The following is a 21,226-nucleotide window of genomic DNA, read 5'->3' as shown; positions in this document are numbered from 1 at the left end:
ATTTGGAAAGGCACACACCTCGAAGGAATTGTCCGTAGAGCTCCGTGACAGGATTGTGACGAGGCACAAGATCTGGGGAAAGGTCCCAAGTTCCCCAATAACTCAGTCCATCATTCTTAAATGGTAGAAGTTTGGAGTTCCTAGAGGTTCCTAGAGCTGGCCGCCCGGCCAAACTGAGCAATTGGGGGAGAAGGGTCTTGGTCAGGGAGTTGACAAAGAACCCAATGGTCACTCTGACAGAGCTCCAGAGTTCCTCTGTGATGATGGGAGAACCTTCCAGAAGGACAACCATCACTGCAGCACTCCACCAATCAGGCCTTTATGGTAGAGTGGCCAGACAGAAGCTACTCATCAGTAAAAGGCACATGACATAAAGGACTCTCAGATCATGAGAAACAATATTCTCTGGTCTGATGAAACCAAGGTTGAACTCTTTGGCATTCCACGTCTGGATGAAACCTGGCACCATCCCTATGGTGAAGTATGGTGGTGTAACGATTCTCTTGTTGTGAAGTTGAGGCGGACCAAAGCGCAGCGTGGTGGTTGTTCATTGTATTTTATTCACGACACTATACATGAACAAACTAACGAAAAAACAAGAAACGTGAGAACTCAAAACCTAATACAGCCTATCTGGTGAATACTACACAAAGACAGGAACAATCACCCACAAACAAACAGTGAAACCCAGGCTACCTAAGTATGATTCTCAATCAGAGACAACTAATGACACCTGCCTCTGATTGAGAACCATACTAGGCCGAAAACATAGAACTGCCCCAAAACATAGAAAAACAAACATAGACTGCCCACCCAACTCACGCCCTGACCATACTAAATAAAAGCAAAACAAAGGAAATAGAGGTCAGAACGTGACAGTACCCCCCCCAAAGGTGCGGACTCCGGCCGCAAAACCTTGACCTATAGGGGAGGGTCTGGGTGGGCGTCTGTCCGCGGTGGCGGCTCTGGCGCGGGACGCGGACCCCACTTCGCCATTGTCTTAGTCCGCCTTATTGTCCGCCTCCGTGGCTTACTCACCATGCCCACCCCTCTCAATGACCCCACTGGACAGAGGGGCTGCTTGGGACAGAGGGGCAGCTCGGGACAGAGGGGCGGCAGCTGCTCGGGACAGAGGGGCGGCAGCAGCTCGGGACAGAGGGGCGGCAGCAGCTCGGGACCGAGGGGCGGCAGCTGCTCGGGACAGAAGGGCGGCAGCAGCTCGGGACAGAGGGGCTGCTTGGGACAGAGGGGCAGCTCGGGACAGAGGTGAAGCAGCTGCTCGGGACAGAGGGACAGCTGCTCGGGACAGAGGGGCAGCTGCTCGGGGCAGAGGGGCTCCGGCAGAGGCGCCGGGCAGGCGGGAGGCTCCGGCAGCGGCGCCGGACAGGCGGGAGGCTCCGGCAGAGGCGCCGGACAGGCGGGAGGCTCCGGCAGAGGCGCCGGACAGGCGGGAGGCTCCGGCAGCGGCGCCGGACAGGCGGGAGGCTCCGGCAGCGGCGCCGGACAGGCGGGAGGCTCCGGCAGAGGCGCCGGACAGGCGGGAGGCTCCGGCAGAGGCGCCGGACAGGCGGGAGCCTCCGGACAGGCGGGAGGCTCCGGCAGAGGCGCCGGACAGGCGGGAGGCTCCGGCAGCGGCGCCGGACAGGCGGGAGGCTCCGGCAGAGGCGCCGGACAGACGGGAGGCTCCGGCAGCGCTGGAGAGGAGGAAGGCTCTGGTAGCGCCGGAGAGGCGGGAGACTCCGGCAGCGCTGGAGAGGAGGAAGGCTCTGGACGGATGGGCCGGAGAGACAGCCTGGTACGGGGAGCTGCCACCGGAGGGCTGGGGTGTGGAGGTGGTGACGGATAGACCGGGCCGTGCAGGTGCACTGGAGCTCTTGAGCACCGAGCCTGCCCAACCTTACCCGGTTGAATGGTCCCGGTCGCCCTGCCAGTGCGGCGAGGTGGAATAGCCCGCACTGGGCTATGCAGGCGAACCGGGGAAACCGTGCGCAAGACTGGTGCCATGTAAGCCGGCCCAAGGAGACGCACTGGAGACCAGATGCGTAGAGCCGGCTTCATGGCACTTGGCTCGATGCCCACTCTAGCCCGGCCGATACGCGGAGCTGGAATGTACCGCACCGGGCTGTGCACCCGCACTGGGGACACCGTGCGCTCCACAGCATAACACGGTGCCTGCCCGGTCTCTCCAGCCCCCCGGTAACCACAGGAAGTTGGCTCAGGTCTCCTACCTGGCGTAGCCATACTCCCTGTTAGCCCCCCCCCAAGAAATTTTTGGGGCTGACTCCCGGGCTTCCATCCACGACGCCGCGCTGCCTCCTCATACCAGCGCCTCTCCGCTTTCGCCGCCTCCAGTTCTTCTTTGGGACGGCGATATTCTCCTGGCTGAGCCCAGGGTCCTCTTCCGTCTAATTCTTCCTCCCATGTCCATACCTCCTCGCGCTGCTCCTGCTGCTGCTTTTTCCGTTGCCCATTACCACACCGCTTGGTCCTGTTGTGGTGGGTGATTCTGTAACGATTCTCTTGTTGTGAAGTTGAGGCGGACCAAAGCGCAGCGTGGTGGTTGTTCATTGTATTTTATTCACGACACTATACATGAACAAACTAACGAAAAAACAAGAAACGTGAGAACTCAAAACCTAATACAGCCTATCTGGTGAATACTACACAAAGACAGGAACAATCACCCACAAACAAACAGTGAAACCCAGGCTACCTAAGTATGATTCTCAATCAGAGACAACTAATGACACCTGCCTCTGATTGAGAACCATACTAGGCCGAAAACATAGAACTGCCCCAAAACATAGAAAAACAAACATAGACTGCCCACCCAACTCACGCCCTGACCATACTAAATAAAAGCAAAACAAAGGAAATAGAGGTCAGAACGTGACAGGTGGTGGCAGCGTCATGCTGTGGGGATGTTTTTTAGCGGCAGGGACTTGGAGACTAGTCAGGATCGAGATGCTCAGGACCTCAGACTGGGGTGAAGGTTCACCTTCCAATAGTACAAAGACCATAAGCACACAGCCAAGACAACACAGGAGTTGCTTTGGGGACAATTCTCTGAATGTCCTTGAGTGGCACAGCCAGAGCCCTGACTTGAACCCGATTGAACATCTCTGGAGAGACCGAAAATAGCTGTGCAGCGATGCTCTCCATCCAACTTGACAGAGCTTGAGAGAATCGCCAGAGCGCCAAGTCTAGGACCAAAAGGCGTAATGTACGTAATGTACACCGGAACTGACCATTTGGTAAATGGTAAAAAGCCTGAGTAAACTATCTTCATTTATCCACCATGTTTGCTATAGCCAAAGATGATCTATTATATTGCTCAGCTCAGTCGCGACTCTCAAACGCTGCATGTGTTTCTGATTCATAAACAATGCCATGCTGGTCGGTGCTACCATTCATATTTAACCCAGCCCTGAAACATAGATGGAAAAAAAATTCCACATCATATCAGAGGGAAAGACTTGGCACAAATGTTCACGAAGCGGGCAGTTCGGTATTGTCACTTCATGCCCAAATATATCATACTTTGACAAAGACTATGACTTATTGACTTACATTGTTGCGCAAATTCATGGGTAAGCTCTGGCCATCATTTTTCAGCTCGAAAAAATTGATATCAACTGGTTTGAGTGTTTAAAACTCATCTTCTTCCTCTTCTGTATTGAAGACAGCGCTGAACAAACCTCTAGGGTTCTCTTTTGGTCAAAGTGTGTTTTTACACCAAAATATTATTAACAGATAAATATCATATTTTTTGAGGAAGGAATACCAGGGTCATATTCATTTGGCACCAAATGGATAAAAACAGACTGAAACAGTAAGGGGCTACCCTGGACTTTCCTTTTCCTTTGCAAAACCTTTTCCTTAATGAACAGGACCCTGCACTTGATCAGTATTTATCCATACATGTTATTAGCACTGTATCTATTAGTTCTGTCTTTATTCACTGAGTTGTCCCTGTTTGTCTCCCCCTCAGGTGTACCTGTCCTTCATTTATCCCAATGACTTTACACGTCTGACACACATGGAGAGAGAGAACAAGTGTTTCTACAGGGAGTCTCCCATCTACTTGGAGAAGTAAGTTCGGTTGGCTATTTTCCACATACAGTTGATTATTATATTGTAATTCACAGATGGAAGCAGAGCAGAGAAATATGCCTGCTCCACCACTTGGTTTGGAAAGATGAAGATGGACAAATGTAACCACTCTCAAAAGCATAGGTGGAGAGATACAAACAGAAAAATATATAAAACAGAAAAAAAAGAAGAGAGAAAGAGAAACACTTAGTTGGGGTATTGTTAGACTTCTGTGTATATGTGTGTGCTAACTGTCTCTCTCGCTCTCTCGCTCTCGTGCTCTCTCTCTGACAGGTTTGGCTTCTACAAGTACATGAAGATAGACGAGGAGGACGATGATAGACCCTTCTTCTTCCCTAACCCAGACGGTAAGTACACACACCCACTGACACACAGATACACATATACATACACAAGACACATACACACACACCCTTTAACGATTAACTTTCTCTGTTGCCACAGATTTCCCGGAAGAGGAGGAAGGGGTGGACCCGGAAGATGAGGCCGAGATCGTAGGTACCCAATCACCAAATAGGACCGCTCCGCCTAGCCTATCAGCTAATAGGACCTCCCACCCCAGCCTATCCATCCACACCTCCAGACCCACCCTTGGAGAAAGAGAGGGGGAGGAGGAGAACAGTATTGTGGTCCGTAGAGAGAAAAAACAATTCCACAAGAGTGATGGACAGACAGACAGAGAGTGGGACAAGGACGGGCCGAGGAGAAGAGGGGGACAGACCTCCAGGAGGGGACTTCTAGAGAGACCCGAGGCAGAGAGCGAGGAGCTGCACCCGCAGTCTGACAACATGGTCCACGGTCGCTCTCTCTCCTGGATCAGGATGGGTCCCTCTGCGCTAGGACCCGGGGGGCCGGGCAGGAAGGGAGGAGTAGGAGGGGGTGCAGGAGAGGAGACCCCTCCCAAACTGAGCAAGTCGTCCCTGCTCTTCCCCCAGAAGACCTCTCTCTCGGCCCTTGCCAGCCGTGCCAAGCAGATCCTTAGTAACTCCGCCCCCAGCAACAACGCCGCCAACGCCCGTCTCCATGATAACGCCGCCCGTAACCATGGTAATGACAAAAATGCTGCCGCCGCCGCCGGCAACAACAACAATAGGGAAAAGAAGGATGAAAACAAGATCTACATCACCAGGCCGCGGCCAGTCAAAGAAAGGGAGCGAGAGAAGGAGGAGAGGAGGGCGGAGAGGGAGAGGGGCAGGGGTCCGGGGTCGCGTCATCCGAGAGAGGTCTTTCCTGGGGTGTTTCTGTACCAGAGTGGAAAGACCACCAGACTGGTCAACCTCCAGAGCACTCGATCCAGGGGGAGAGGGGGAGCGGGGAGCAGGGGGCTCGTCACTGCCCCCCAACTCTGGCCCAAACCCCCACTAAGAGACGGCAAAGCTCCCCCACGTGGCACTAATGCTAGTGTTAGCAGACAAGGCGCAGTTCACCAGGCTGCCAGCAGGGTGGCGGTAGTGAGGCTCCGAAACAGAGAGAGAAGGAGAGTTAGAGGAGGGGGAAGGGAGCCCCACATACCCCCAGAAAGAGAGGCTGCCGCAGACTCCACCTTACCCAGTAAAAGAGGCACCCCATTGCCCCAGCACCTGCAGCCCCCGCCACCTCATTCACCCACTCCCCCCAACTCTTTGGAGAATCCCCAAACTATCGAGAGCAGAGTTGAAAGCAGGCTAGAAACCAGGGTCACCTCATACCTCAAAACCTCTGAGATCACTGAGTCACAGCAAAAACAACCCGACCCAGACCAAGAACCCTCAGAACCCGACCCAGAGCCTGATCCAATCCGCTCGAACGCTGACCCAGACCCAGAACCAGAGGAGGGTGGGGTGTCCGACTACAGTTACGAGGCTGAAGAGGCGCGTCCAGGCTGGGCTGAGGTTTGTTGTGATTTAACTGCTTCTGATTGTATTGAATTGAGCCAGACCGATATATCGGTTGATGTTGACCTTTTACCAACATATCTAATCGGCCTTTAAACCACCCATAGTATTTACATAGAGGAGAGTAGGGTATGTTGAGTCATTTTTTACGTTCAGCATCACTGCGTCCACGGTCAGACCAGGACAAGAATTCAGCCCTGGCATTTTATCCCCACCAGCACACATCACTGCATGCCCCACCAAGTCACCGCCTCCCACACTACCCATCCCCAAACATAAATCCTACACCCTGACCCTACACACACACCCTACATAGACACAGGCGTTAGGGCTGTACAGTATAGCGTTTCTTAACCGTTTCGGTACAAGTGACTGGCGAGACATGGTCCTCCTCCTTCTTTTTTTAACCAACTCATGTTTAAAACAAGGTCGTGGCTGCATATCAGACTTTTTGGGGGACTTTTATGCACAGAGAACAGGCTGCTCAGGCGAATGGTGCTTGTTTAAAAAAGTTGGATCATGTTGAATCAATGTCTCACATAATAATCACAGTATTCTACATAACGGAACCAAATATATCCACACCACCGCATTCAATCGTGAATGATAATTCCTCAAGTTTTACCCATCAACCATTTCATCTCAATCAGTTTCATGGGGATATGCATTTAGATCTTGAGTTATATAGTGTTGTTTCGAAGTAGCCTACAGTGTTGTTTTTTGACTGATGTGCAGAGAGAATTTTAGAGCAGATGTTGTTTACTGTAGAATAGCCTACCTGTGTATTTTGCCTAGTGGCACGAGCTGTTGAGTTTTGGCCACGAGAAAAATGCGCTGGTGTTTTTGTCTTGCAGTAACGTTATGCTAAAGATCCTGAAAAGTTGGATCCGCAGCCACTTCCTTAAAACAAATACAATATGTAAAAACACCACTGGAAATACAACCCACCACTGTAACTGTGGCTTCTCTGCTGTCACTGTGCTTCTTCTAGTTGTCTGTCTGTCTGCCTGCCTGCTTAAGCCTTATACTGTACATTATAAATGATAATGACTTATTTAAGCAATAAGGCCCGAGGAGGTGTGGTATATGGACAATATAACACGGCTAAGGACTGTTCTTATGCACGGCGCAATGTGGAGGGCCTGGATACAGCCATGGTATATTGGCCATATACCAAAAACCCCTGAGGTGCCTTATTGCTATTATAAACTGGTTACCAATGTAATTAGAGCAGTAAAAATACATTTTGCTATACCCGTGGTTCAGTATATGGGCTGATATACAGTGGGGCAAAAAAAGTATTTAGTCAGCCACCAATTGTGCAAGTTCTCCCACTTAACAAGATGAGAGAGGCCTGTAATTTTCATCATAGGTACACTTCAACTATGATGGACAAAATGAGAAAAAAATCCAGAAAATCACATTGTAGGATTTTTAATGAATTTATTTGCAAATTATGGTGGAAAATAAGTATTTGGTCAAAAACAAAAGTTAATCTCAATACTGTTGATACAAATACCCTTTGTTGGCAATGACAGAGATCAAACGTTTTCTGTAACTCTTCACAAGGTTTTCACACACTGCTGCTGATATTTTGGCCCATTCCTCCATGCAGATCTCCTCTAGAGCAGTGATGTTTTGGGGCTGTTGCTGGGCAACACGGACATTCAACTCCCTCCAAAGATTTTCTATGGGGTTGAGATCTGGAGACAGGCTAGGCCACTCCAGGACCTTGAAATGCTTATTACGAAGCCACTCCTTCATTGCCCGGGCGGTGTGTTTGGGATCATTGTCATGCTGAAAGACCCAGCCACGTTTCATCTTCAATGCCCTTGCTGATGGAAGGAGGTTTTCACTCAAAATCTCAGTCGTCCTGGTCCCTTTGCAGAAAAACAGCCCCAAAGCATGATGTTTCCACCCCCATGCTTCACAGTAGGTATGGTGTTCTTTGGATGCAACTCAGCATTCTTTGTCCTCCAAACACGATGAGTTGAGTTTTTACCAAAAAGTTATATTTTGGTTTCATCTGACCATATGACATTCTCCCAATCTTCTTCTGGATCATCCAAATGCTCTCTAGCAAACTTCAGACGGGCCTGGACATGTACTGGCTTAAGCAGGGGGACACGTCTGGCACTGCAGGATTTGAGTCCCTGGCGGCGTATTGTGTTACTGATGGTATGCTTTGTTACTTTGGTCCCAGCTCTTTGCAGGTCATTCACTAGGTCCCCCCGTGTGGTTCTGGGAGTTTTGCTCACCGTTCTTGTGATCATTTTGACCCCACGGGGTGAGATCTTGCGTGGAGCCCCAGATCGAGGGAGATTATCAGTGGTCTTGTATGTCTTCCATTTCCTAATAATTTCTCCCACAGTTGATTTCTTCAAACCACGCTGCTTACCTATTGCAGATTCAGTCTTCCCAGCCTGGTGCAGGTCTACAATTTTGTTTCTGGTGTCCTTTGACAGCTCTTTGGTCTTGGCCATAGTGGAGTTTGGAGTGTGACTTTTTGAGGTTGTGGACAGGTGTCTTTTATACTGATAACAAGTTCAAACAGGTGCCATTAATACAGGTAACGAGTGGAGGACCGAGGAGCCTCTTAAAGAAGAAGTTACAGGTCTGTGAGAGCCAGAAACTTTGCTTGTTTGTAGGTGACTAAATACTTGTTTTCCACCATAATTTGCAAATAAATTCATTACAAAATTATTTTTTAAATAATTTTCTAATTTTGTCTGTCATAGTTGAAGTTTACCTATGATGAAAATTACAGGCCTCTCTTATCTTTTTAAGTGGCAGAACTTGCACAATTGGTGGCTGACTAAATACTTTTTTGCCCCACTGTACCACAGCTGTCAGGCAATCAGCATTCAGGGCTTGAACCATCCAGTTTATAATACAAATTAGTGCCTGTCACACCCTAAATGTGAATTACTATTACAGGGCTCCAGACATTTTCCCCTGGTATCACTGGTCCCACTAACTTTTACAGTTGGTAGCACCAGCCCCTGGCCAAATAAAGTACTTAATAGTGCTTTATTAAGAATGTAATAAATAGACTTCGGAGGTATTCAATATATTTATATTATTTTAATATATAAATATAAATATGTCCAAGCAGGGAGGTATTTTTCAAGATTTTGTGCAACCTAATCCAGTGATTGTCATTAATTTTGGGTTGACAATTACGACTGTAATTGCTATATTTTACTGTCAAAATAGGACTCCTTTCCTGATTTTTGGGGTTCAATAGAGATTAATTACATACATCTTTATGTGTACAAACTAATATCATAGGTAGTGTTTAGAGTTTTTGGAGGATATATTGGCACAGGTGTTAGGCCCACGCTGACAATCCATGCCAATGTATCCTCCAAACACTGGCTTCGAGGGCATTATCACTGTTATGCAACAGGTTACCAACATATTAAAATAATGATTTAAATATTTTAATTAAAAACATTATTTTTATGGATTTATTCATACTATTTCATCCTTCCACAAGATGGAGTGGTTTGTTCTATTGGTTTGGTTGCCAGTCGTTTGTTCTAAATGTTCCATTGCCATACTGGCTGGCGCTGTTCTTATCCCTTGCTTGCTACTCTGGAACAGAGTAAATAGTCATTTTAACGTCATAGATTTAGCTGGTGGTAACTTGTGGAATAGACTCCTGCTGGAATGCGCCTCAACAGGATCGGTGGGTCCCCCGCGTGATGGTTGAGCTAGCGTAGGCTAATGTGATTAGCATGAGGTTGTAAGTATCAATAACATTTCCCAGGACAAAGACATATCTGATATTGGCAGAAAGCTTAAATTCTTGTTATTCTATCTGTACTGTCCAATTTTCAGTATCTATTACAGTGAAATAATATCATGCTATTGTTTGAGGAAAGTGCACAGTTATGAACTTGAAAATGTATTAATAAACCAATTAGGCACATCTGGGCAGTCTTGATACAAAGTTTTGAACAGAAATGCAATGGTTCATTGGATTTAACATTTCCACAAACTTCAAAGTGTTTATTTTCAAGTGGTATCATTAATATGTATATCCTTGCTTCAGGTCCTGAGCTACAGGCAGTTGGATTTGGGTCTGTCATTTTATGCAAAAATCTTTAAAAAGGGGCGAATCCTTAAGAGGGTCGCCAATCAGCATTCAGGAGTAGAACTATATGCCTATGCTCTCGCAATGGCTGGTGCGCATTTCGCACGCGTGCCACTCCAACATCACAAGGCCATATCAAATATATTGGTTGTAAAATAGTTGTTATTGAGCTGAATATTGAGAGTTGAGAAATACAAATTATACATACAGAAAGACGAGGCCCTCGTCTCTTCGACAGGGAGAAGGGATGAAGCTTCCAAAGCTGTTTTTTTCAGAAATTGCATCTTAAAATGTTATACGTTCAGAACACATTTTTCGAGCGGATGGGGGAAGAGGACAGTGACTTGCTCATTACAGTAGCAGGCCCCAGCGAAACAGGCACAGGTGCACATACTTTCATGAACGGAATCATGAGGATAATACACTTTACTATTTGGTCAAAACATGGTTTTAGAGGCCAAAAAATAGAGTGCTTTGATTGAGGTAACAATGTAGAATGTGCTTATTCTACATTTATAGGCACCCTTTCCGTTTTGTAAAGATCCATGATCTTGGCTGTTTAACTGATGACAGAGTTGGAGCAGGTCTCTTTTGCTGATGCCACGTTTGACTTTGAATGTGAGTTTGTGTGATCTCAGCTCAGCCTATAAGCAAGCCGGGCCAGCCCATCTTGGTAGGGGGGCGGCCGTTGCCCACTGATCAGCCATTATAGATTAGTATAACAGAAATTGCACAAAAATCTTAACAGGCCCATGGGCTGCTGGCCATGTCACCAAAATAGTGTGTTCGTGTGTCGATTTTGACCAGCCCACCCAACTAAAAAAACTGTCCAGCCCACCCAACTAAAAAACTGTCCAGCCCACCCAACTAAAAAACTGTCCAGTCATCTGGCATTTGCCAGAATTGCCAGATGGCTAATCCACCCCTCAAGGGAAATGTAGAATTCTTTCTAACAAATATATCAACATATATTTCAGGATGTTGTGTATCCCTGAAAATAATCTGCTTCTCCAAAAAAAGTGGTCTCTTGGTACAACTTACCCTAGGTAAGTGGGTAAGTAGGGTAAGTTGAGCATAGGGACAGGGTAAGTTGAGCTGCCTTGGGGTAAGTTGGTGCTGGTATCCTGTGACACTAGGTGATGGTGCTGTGTTTAGTTTATGGAATAAGGGTGTGGTATATTGTATATCTTAAATGTATGCCTACATTCCGATATAGAGCTCTATGTTCAATATCACTTACCCTTCAATTTCTTGACCACTTGTTTTGGACAGGGTTGTTGTTTCTATGTGCCAATTTGTAGGCCATGAAACTGCTCCTTTTAGATTCTTGATATGTTTATCAAGCTCAGACTCCATGTCATCAGAGAAGACCTTGTGTGCCTCTGCCCATCTATCATAGCCTCTCTTACACGCAGGTACATGTTTGTTTAATTTGATGTTAAATGTACATCTTCAGTGTCATTCAGTCTATTTTTTTTCATCCCTTTGCTGCTGTTCAAATGGACTTCTACCCTTATCTCACTTCCTTGTCTGCTCTCTCAAGAACCTCACGGGGGGCTAGACTCCTGCTTATTTTACGTTTGTATGCACGGGGCATGATGATGTCTGCTCTGGAACAATAAAAATACACTATCTTGAGTTCATATCCATGACACATTGCCAAAATACTATGCATAGCATGCATAAAACGGACAGGATTTAATCCTAATTTGTATGGGGTGTGGTGACCATTGGCTCAGCTTACCCCATGGCCATGTGCTCAACCTACCCCAAGGCAAACATTATGACTATATTAGCCCACACAGCTATAATGATGCATTTTCATGCTAGGTTTAGGACCACATTGTAGCATATAGACACCCCAACTGATGTACAAAACTATCGTAAAACGATCTACTTTGGTTTAGATACAAGCATCATGAAACCTATAACACAATAAATTCATTTGACTTTGTGAAAATAATTTTGCTTACCACTTTTCCATGTGGTCTCTTCCTTCAGACTCCATGAAATGATAACCTCTTCCTAAATATTTGGTCACATGATTCATTTTGTGTATGGTTTCCTCGAAACAAGGCTCAATTTACCCCACTTTTCCCTACAATAAACAACACGTCATGCTAATCTAATCAGTTCATTGTAATAATGTTTATTTTTCTTTGTAGAGCTGTTTTTCATTTGAAATTCAATTTGTGCAGAACACGTCTATATTTCATCCCTTGTCTAAAATAACAACAAAAGTCACACACAAAAAATCCCAAAGCCTATCGCTCAGGCTCTAATGTTGAATGATTTTATTGTTCATTTGCCCAGGGACTGTCTACCTATATCTGGTACAATGCATAAAACATGAATGTTTTAAGTGCAGAAACTGTCAAATAAACATAATTATGAATAAATAGGAGAGCATCAACTGGCAGAGAACGTTTTCAGTCAACCCCATGGACTTTGAGCTGCTGCGTTCCGACTGGAATGACCTGCGCTGCAACGTGTCTGGGAACCTGCAGCTGGCCGAGAGCGAGGTGGTGGATGTGCTGGCACAGTACATGGAGAAGCTCAACGAGCGCAACGGAGGGTTAGTGTGTGATTGTGCAAGACCTGGGTTCAGATACTATATGAATACTTTTAGTGTTTGCCTTATCCTGCCTGGAGTACTAGATGGGCGAGGTTTACAGTCTTGTAACTTTTTTATTGGGTCAATTGCCCCAGAAAAGCTCAATCAAGCCCAGTTAAAGTATTTGAACTCTCTGTGTGTGTGTGTGTGTGTGTGTGTGTGTGTGTGTGTGTGTGTGTGTGTGTGTGTGTGTGTGTGTGTGTGTGTGTGTGTGTGTGTGTGTGTGTGTGTGTGTGTGCGTGTGCGTGTGCATGTGTATTTGGGGATGGAAGCAATGCAGTGAAGTTGCATGTTTGTTTTACTAAACACACCCTCCCCTTTCTCCCCCAGTATCTACACCCTTTTGCGGATCATCAATGTGGAGAAGAGGCGAGACTCAGCCCGGGGAAACCGCTACCTGGTGGAACTGGAGCTGATGGAGCGCGGTCGGAACGTGGTGCGCCTCTCGGAATACATCTACCTTCTCCTCCACCGTGGCCGGTTGGGAGGAGACAGCCTGGAGAACACGGAGTTCATCCCCGCCTCGGCCCCTGCTGGGTCCCCACCTGGTCTCATTCTCAGCTCCCCCGCACCCCCAACCTCCACACACCCCCCTGCCCAGCCCGGGGCCACCCCGTGGGGCACGGCCTACGCCAACCCCCTGCTGTGCCAGCCGGTCATGCTGCAGTGGCGGAAGGATGTGATGGTGCATTTTGTGGTGCCAGGTAGGTACCAGGCATTTATTTATTTTTCACTTGACGTAAGAATGTGCTCACCTCCCCTCAAACTTTAGACCATGTATAAGCACATTTTCTAATGGTTGAAATATTATATTGCAAGCTGGAAAGTAAGTATTTTGTGCAAATGGGAGATATGATGAAAAGCTTACTCATAAAAAACTAAAAACAGGAAAACATATTAACAAGAATGCAACCATTTGCCATTAGGGATAGTCTAAAATAATTAGACATAAGAAGCTTATAATTAGACAAAGGAATATTTTTCCAATTTTTTTTTCATACCCATTGCAGAATATATTCTCCACCTTTTCTGACTGGTTCATATTCCCAAAGGGGCCAATACAATAAATTACCATGTGCATCTCTCATTTAATTGGACCAAGTAGCCTAGTAAATAGATGTATTTAAAGTTTTGCAACATCATAGGCAGCGCAAACTTTTACATTTAAGTAGGTCTATGTATCAAGGTTCATGTTTTTATTGTCATGTGCATGTGCATGTCAAGTAGCCTACAGTGAAATGCCTTTCGTGCTTGATTTTTCCCAACAATGCAGTAGTGAATATCAGTAGTACTATAAAAAAAAAAGTTTATGAATCTCAGTATTTTTGTACGTGCGTAGACTTTTCAGAAAAACGAGCACGCAGAAATGTTGGGTGCAATTTATTACGGTTATAAATGAGGCCCCAGTACTGGAGGGTTGACCTCTCGTTGGGTCAATAGTCCCTTCTCCAACAGTAGTGTTTCTCAAACCATTCCTCAAGGACTCCCACACCTTTCACAATTTTATTGTAGCCCTGGAAAGTGTGCTAGCTCCGGAATAGATAAACTACATGGAATGGCAGGGGAGAGGTTTGGAAAATAAAGCAGACACTCTTGTAGATCTGAAAGGAAAGCTTGGGAATTGAAGATTGCTCTATCTGATTTAGGTAGTCTTGTGTTGTAAACACAAATTTCCCATTCCTCAATTCAATTCAATAATCTTTATTGGCATGGAAAGTTAAAGCACTTACCACTCTTTCTGTGTGTCTCTAGTGAAGAACCAGGCTCGCTGGGTGCAGCAGTTCATCACAGACATGGAGGAGCTGCACCGTCAGACTAAGGACGACAACTTCAGCATCATCATTGTCGACTTCGAGAGCACCGACATGGACGTGGAGCAGGCCCTCCGAGAGAGCACTGTGCCTAGGTGCGTGTGTGTGTGTGTTTGTCTCAGAATTCATCCGTAGCTCCATAGGAGTGCATTTGAATTACTACAGGAATTGAATTGATTCATGAATTTATGAACAGTCCCATGGAGCAATTCTAACTGACACACACACATATTGGATATGTAATTGGACCAAACTCTGGAGTTGACTGATGTGATTGTTTGTGTGTTTTGTCAGGTATGAGTACTTGAGAAGAGAAGGGAACTTTGAGCGCTCAGCGGGACTACAGATCGGAGTGGACACTATTGAGGTGAGAGATAGCGGTCGTTCAGGAAGGGAAAGAAAATTAATATACAGCCAATACATTTGCAAATTCCCTGATTGAGGTGACACACATGCACACTCAGTAGAGAGCAGGCTGAAGCTTCTAGACAACTTTTTACTCTTACAATGACACACGCCATGACCATACTAACCATACAATTTCACATTGACAGGATGAGTAATATAAAAAGCTGCATCACAATTTTATATCCTAACTCTTGTAACTGTTACTCAATCTCAGTGAGGTCTTTTTAAATACAGTGAGATAGTCACGGTATATGCTCTGATATCGTGAGGGGCCGTATTCGGAGCTCCCTTTAAATTATTATGGTTAGCTTCTGACTCTGCAGAGGTCAAGAGGTCTCAGATGCTCCCACGAGAGTCACGCACACATTCAGACTGTCACAAACTGTCCAGTTCTCTGTGACCCCATAGCCTGACAGATTGATAGACAGGCAGACAGACATGTATTCAATGGGGTTCTCTTTCTGTTTGTGCGACAGGGATTTGTGCAGACATTTATCTGTCATTGGAGTGTCAAAGCTGTCACATAGTCTATCTCTATTTCTCTTTCCCTCTCCCACTACTACCCTCCCCTCTATCTCTCTCTCTCCGATCTCTCTCTTTCTCCCAACTCTCTCTTTCTTGTTTTTTTTGTTTCTCTCTCGCTCTCTTTCTCTGTGCGACAGGGATTTGGGCAGACAGTTATGTATCATTGGAGTGTCATGACTTTCACATAGACTTTCTCTTTCGCTCTTGCTCTCTCTCTCTCTCTCTCTCTCTCTCTCTTTCTCTCTCTCTCTCTCTCTCTCGCTCAATGATTTGGGTAAACAGTTATCTGTCATTTGAGTGTCAAGCCTGTCACATGGGGAAGACTGGGGTGTCACTCACAGTTGAATGACTGTGGGTGTTTTATATCAAAGCCTTTCACACACATACAGACACACGAGTGCATGCTTCGCACACGCACACACACACACACACACACACACACACACACACACACATAGACGCACACACACACACAGTAGAGTAGAGCATTTAGATTGACTGTTTTTGGGTGGCGTTTGAGTTAGTGGGACTGAGTATGTTGGGAATCTGTAACCATGATTGTGTGTACTTTAGTGTTGATTACATCGTATTTATGTGTATGTGTGTTTTACAGGACAACCACAGTATAGCATTCCTGTGTGACCTTCACATCCACTTCCCCCTCAACATCCTGGAAAGCATCAGGAAGCACTGTGTAGAGGGACGTCTGGCCTTTGCCCCTATCGTCATGAGACTGGGCTGTGGCAGCTCCCCGCTAGAGCCTGATGGTAATACACACATGATAGACACACACACACATCACGCACACGGCATGCACACACATCCACACATATCTCGCACGCAGCATGCCCACACTACACACCATGTTTGGGATTTACTTTCCCTCTGCAGGCTACTGGGAGGTGAATGGCTTTGGGCTGTTTGGGATTTATAAGTCGGACTTTGATAAGATCGGAGGGATGAACACAGAGGAGTTTAAAGACCGCTGGGGAGGAGAGGACTGGGAACTACTGGACAGGTAAACTGGCAACCCTCACCATTGCAAACACAACACCCTCTGCTTTCGAACCCTCTTCCCCCCCTTTCTGGGCTCTTTCTCAATTGTCTTAAAATGATGTATTCTCTTCTTCTTCATTGCACTGATTTGAAAGAGCTGACCAGATGGAAACCAGCCTAATGTTGAGCTTCCACCTCATTGTTTTCACCTGTTAAGTATTTTACACTCATTGGAGGCGACAAGAAAAGGAGTGATTTTTATAGCAACCGCTGGCTCCTAACCTGATTGTTCCTCTCTTCCCTCCTTCAAGGGTACTACAGAACGGTCTCGAGGTGGAGAGACTGAGACTGAGGAACTTCTTCCACTACTACCACTCCAAAAGGGGCATGTGGAATGCTCAGAACAAGAAAACCCCTAAGGGAGGGGGTTAGCTAAGGAGGACCCAAAACACATGGCCTATACCTGCAGCTCCACTGTGTGTGAGGAGAGACCCTGAATAAGCTTACTTACTGCCTGACTTTGCCTTTTTTAGATAGGCACTTTTCAGGGATGCCCTTCCCTGCTTCTCTGAGGAATATCTTTTCCCTGAGGATGTTTTTTCCGTCAATGGAGGACATTGAGGGGGAAAACCGAGGGAATCTGTTTTTTATGTTGGTGTTGACGTCTACCCGGATAGACTTGACCTTTCGCCTCACTAACAGAACTCAATGTAGAGGCAATGTCTTTTTCTTTTTTGGTGCAATGTTACCTGACAGACTAAAAAATGTTGTTTATTTGTATTTTGTTTGTTTTGTTCAGAGGAAGCATATTTTATTTTCTAGCGAGACATTTGTAAAGACAACCTAAGATTTTCTACAAAAACATCCATGTGAGGAGATGTCTGAGGAACGTTAGAAGGACTTTGTGTTGATGACAGTATGTTTATTTGTTTGTGTTCAGGTACGTGCGAACAGTACTCGTTCCGGAAACGCGTTCCGTCACTCGGGTGTCAAATTTCAGATATTAGTACTGCAACGACATGTCTGGGTGTTGAAAGTAACAGTGTGTAGTGGGTCTACCTGATGTGCTTCTTCATATAAACCTAACCGGGGTGCTTCATATGTACTATAGAGGCCTATGATGCGGTATGTGCAGCTTTCCCAAATGTCCTGCTTATTTACTCCTGATTACGGATATCTTTTAACATCTTCCAACCTGGGAATTTTGGGAAAGTTTACCCTAAATTGTTGCATATTAAATATAAGCTCTGTTATGTGTACAGTTCTATGGGAGGAGGACACAGACACTGGACCGTATGGAGTGGGGGATCCACAGCGAGGCATCAGATTTATCAAAGTGCTTTGCAAAACGTACTTCGTTTCACAGTCTATCCTGCTTTCTTTTGGTCTGTCTTTCTCTCTCGTTTTTTGTTTTTATTTTCTTATCTATTGCTCTCTTTCTCTACAATCTCTCTCTCTCGCTTTTGCTATCTCTCTCTGTTTCTCTCTCTTTTCTGGCATTGACATGGATTTCTTGTATCTTTCCAAACATTGTGCGTTGCCTCGCTGCTGTTTTGTTGGAAGAATTTTAGGGGAGAGTGGAGTAAGTTGAGTCAAAGGGGTAAGTTGAGCCACCCTTATTTCTAGGAAACCATACACCAAATGAATAATTTGACCTAACATTTAGGAAGAGGTCATCACTTCATGGAGTCTATGAAGGAAGAAACCACATCAAAAAGTGGTAAGCAATTAGGCCAACAAAAAAAAAATTCACCAAGTCAAATGAATTCATTGTGTTAGAGGTTTCATGATGCTTGTATTTAAACCAATGTGGATAATTTTAAGATTGTTAAATCATTTGGGGTCTATATACGCTTCAATATGAGGTCCTAAACCTAGCATGAAAGTGCATAATTGTAGCTGTGTGGGCTAATATAGTCAAAATGTTTACTTTGGGGTAAGTTCAGCCATAATTCAAGGCATTATCACTGGGATATGAGGTAACAACAGGGCCTGGCCTATGTACAACATGTCTGTTAGGTGTTAACTTAAGCTTGTATTAAAATATGCTTAAAATTATTTAAAGACAGAAAAGTGATTGTGTTGAATTGTGTTTGGGAAATAAAGATAGACATAGTTTTAAAAATGTATTAGTAATATTTAAATCATTGCAAAAATGTGTAGGTGGCCTAACTTACCCTGTCCTGTGGCTCAACTTGCCCGATACCTGGGGTAATTTGTGCCAAGAGAGACCACTTTTTTTGGACAAGCTATGTTTTCATAACTGTAATGTTTGCATGAATTCTGCTTATTTCCAGGATTACACAACATCCTGAAATGTATGTAGATATCTTTGTTAGAAAGAATGCTATATTTCCTTCACGGAGTGATGCAGAATGTAAAGAAAGGCTCAACTTACCCCACTCTCCCCTTACTATTTACAGATGATATTGTGCTGTGTTCATGGTCAGGCTAGCCAACACTAATGAATTACTTGACTTATTACTTGATACATTTTATTAAAATATTCCAGGTTGATCTACTATCCCCTACAGAGGTATTTCAGAAAACAGATGCCTACCTATCTCAGGTCACAGTGATGAGTGGGTTGAATAAAGGCACTAATATTGGGTTTGGGTGTACTATTATTTCTCTCAGACACTGAATCGGCACATGGTTTATCCCCTGATCCCTCGTTGATCCTGCTGATGGTACGCTCCATTCTCCAGAGTTCTCTGAAAAACCCTCAGATATAACTGGAACGAACCAAGAAGTGCACTGGGAAGGGAGCAGTGAACTGTGAGTGATAAGTGGTAGACTTTGAAACATTTTTTTTTTTTTTACATTTATGCTTTAAGGCCTGTGATGTTTTAAACATATGCTGAGCTGAACTTGGTTAATCAAAGTATGACTGGGTTTCGGGATGAAGCTTCATATTTCTTTAGCTACATAAGAATACTAACAGAGAAACGCACACAGAGACAGAATGAGTTACTCAGAGCACTGGAGCTCTTCCCTGAAGATGTGGATCTACATAAAGTCAAACAGATTTTATTTGAGTGAGATTTGGTAGTGCAAGGCCATTTTACAATGTGTGCCTTTTATCCTGGGTTTGGTGGGAGTCTATAGTTTAGGTAGTGAAGAGGGGAGAAGCAGGGGAATCAAGATAATACCAGTGGGCTTTTTCAAGAGGGGTGACGTTACAGAAGTGTCAGATAGAAATACATTTTGTAGAGCAAAAAGGATGTCCTGTCAGGTAGAATGATGGAATCGTGTCAGTTCTGTACATTACTTTTCTATCTGGAACGTTCTATAAATGTTACATCCTACTCAAAAAGCTTGATACACTGAACAAACAAGTTCCAAGATACAGAGAGAATGAGAGAGAGAGAGAGAGGGGGAGAAAGAACACGGGATTGTGAGAGAGAGCGAAAAAGAGGGGGGGGGGGGTATAAAGCTATAGAAACTGTGAGGACCAGGGTGGTCTGTGGTTGGGTGGGTGGGGGGGGGGGGGGGGGGTTGGCATAAAGGGTATGTGAGGTGTGATGGAGAGACACTGGCAGCTTCTGTTGTGTAACAGGAAGCCACCTGCTCCCATCAGAATGACTGGAGGCCAGTTTGTTTACTTACCCAGTACTTATTGTGACGGGATGGACTGGAAGGCTTCAAGAAGGCCATATATGGGCTTGCTAATGATTGGTTATTGACTATGATAGTTAAAGTCCCTCTTATTTGCCCCTTCCTTTTCTCCCCCTCTAAAGAAAGGTCTACTGTACATCATTTAGCATTGACACAGGACTATTTAAAAATGAAACATGAAAATATATACATATATAAGTTAAAAACAGGAATATACATTCCAAGGTAATTTCTGTGAAATTGTTTTGTAGAGAAAAAAGTTTTAAGAATGTATTGTATTTTTATTTTAATCCGTTTTGGTTTGTTTTTGCAAATAAAATGTTATGCTAAAGTCTCCACATTGTTGGGATGTTTCTCTCGACCTCTTAGGGATGCTCAGACACAGATAGGAGTTCCTATTGCAGTCTGGTCAAAACCTGCCTACAAGAACAGCTGTGGCTCTTAAAGCGACAATGTGGGATTCATATTTCAGCAAAATGGCAGCCCTGCCACTTGTTTTGGTTATATACTTAAATAATTACCACTTGTTTTGGTTATATACTTAAATAATGAATAAGTACGTATCAACAATTGAAATGACCATTTAACAGATTCTCAGATTGTAAACGATGACAATATTGTTCCATATGTGAACACTAAGGGGCGCTGTATCTACACACTTCATTTGGAAGGTAAAGAATATCAAATGTAGTTGGAAAGACATGGCAGTAGATTACAACTTGGTCCCCCCAAAAAGGTTTTACCCATGTCCCTCTAAAGAGGGTTGTGAGAGCATTTGCATTGATCAAATAATGGCACACACACACACAGGATATCTGTGTGACTGTATACATACATACATACATACACACACACACACACACACACACACACACACACACACACACACACACACACACACACACACACACAGAGTCATGTTTAACTAACCTTGTGGGGACACACAATTGTTTCCCATTCAAAATCCTATTTTATTTAACCCCTAACCCTAACCCTCCTTAACCCTAACCCTTACCCTAACCTCATCCCAAAATCTAACCTTAATCTTAACCCTAACTCCTAAACCTGACCTTTAACCCCTACCTCTCATTCTAACCCTAACACAAATTATACCCTTAACCCTAAACCCCCTAGAAATCGCCTTTTTCCTTGAGGGAACTAGCAAAAT

General features: G+C 45.1%; 1 protein-coding gene across 2 annotated transcripts in view; it reads left to right on the top strand.

Annotated features, from left to right (window-relative positions):
- b4galnt4a (beta-1,4-N-acetyl-galactosaminyl transferase 4a) overlaps nucleotides 1-19,807 on the top strand; it is a 437,447-nt gene extending 417,640 nt beyond the window's left edge. For both annotated transcript variants that reach the window (XM_021564073.2, XM_036949745.1), the window contains 10 exons: nucleotides 3,992-4,092; nucleotides 4,387-4,460; nucleotides 4,558-5,984; nucleotides 12,489-12,661; nucleotides 13,031-13,404; nucleotides 14,453-14,606; nucleotides 14,806-14,878; nucleotides 16,058-16,211; nucleotides 16,336-16,462; nucleotides 16,752-19,807. In XM_021564073.2, the coding sequence (XP_021419748.2) occupies nucleotides 3,992-4,092; nucleotides 4,387-4,460; nucleotides 4,558-5,984; nucleotides 12,489-12,661; nucleotides 13,031-13,404; nucleotides 14,453-14,606; nucleotides 14,806-14,878; nucleotides 16,058-16,211; nucleotides 16,336-16,462; nucleotides 16,752-16,872 (2,778 nt within the window). In that variant the 3' untranslated portion in view covers nucleotides 16,873-19,807. The remainder of the gene's footprint in view (nucleotides 1-3,991; nucleotides 4,093-4,386; nucleotides 4,461-4,557; nucleotides 5,985-12,488; nucleotides 12,662-13,030; nucleotides 13,405-14,452; nucleotides 14,607-14,805; nucleotides 14,879-16,057; nucleotides 16,212-16,335; nucleotides 16,463-16,751) is intronic.
- Nucleotides 19,808-21,226: the final 1,419 nt, after the last annotated feature.

This window comes from Oncorhynchus mykiss, chromosome 2 (genome assembly GCF_013265735.2).
Source record: "Oncorhynchus mykiss isolate Arlee chromosome 2, USDA_OmykA_1.1, whole genome shotgun sequence".
NCBI classification, from domain to species: domain Eukaryota; kingdom Metazoa; phylum Chordata; class Actinopteri; order Salmoniformes; family Salmonidae; genus Oncorhynchus; species Oncorhynchus mykiss.
The sequence above is the reverse complement of the archived record's forward strand: the minus strand, read 5'-3'. Positions and strand labels throughout refer to the sequence as shown.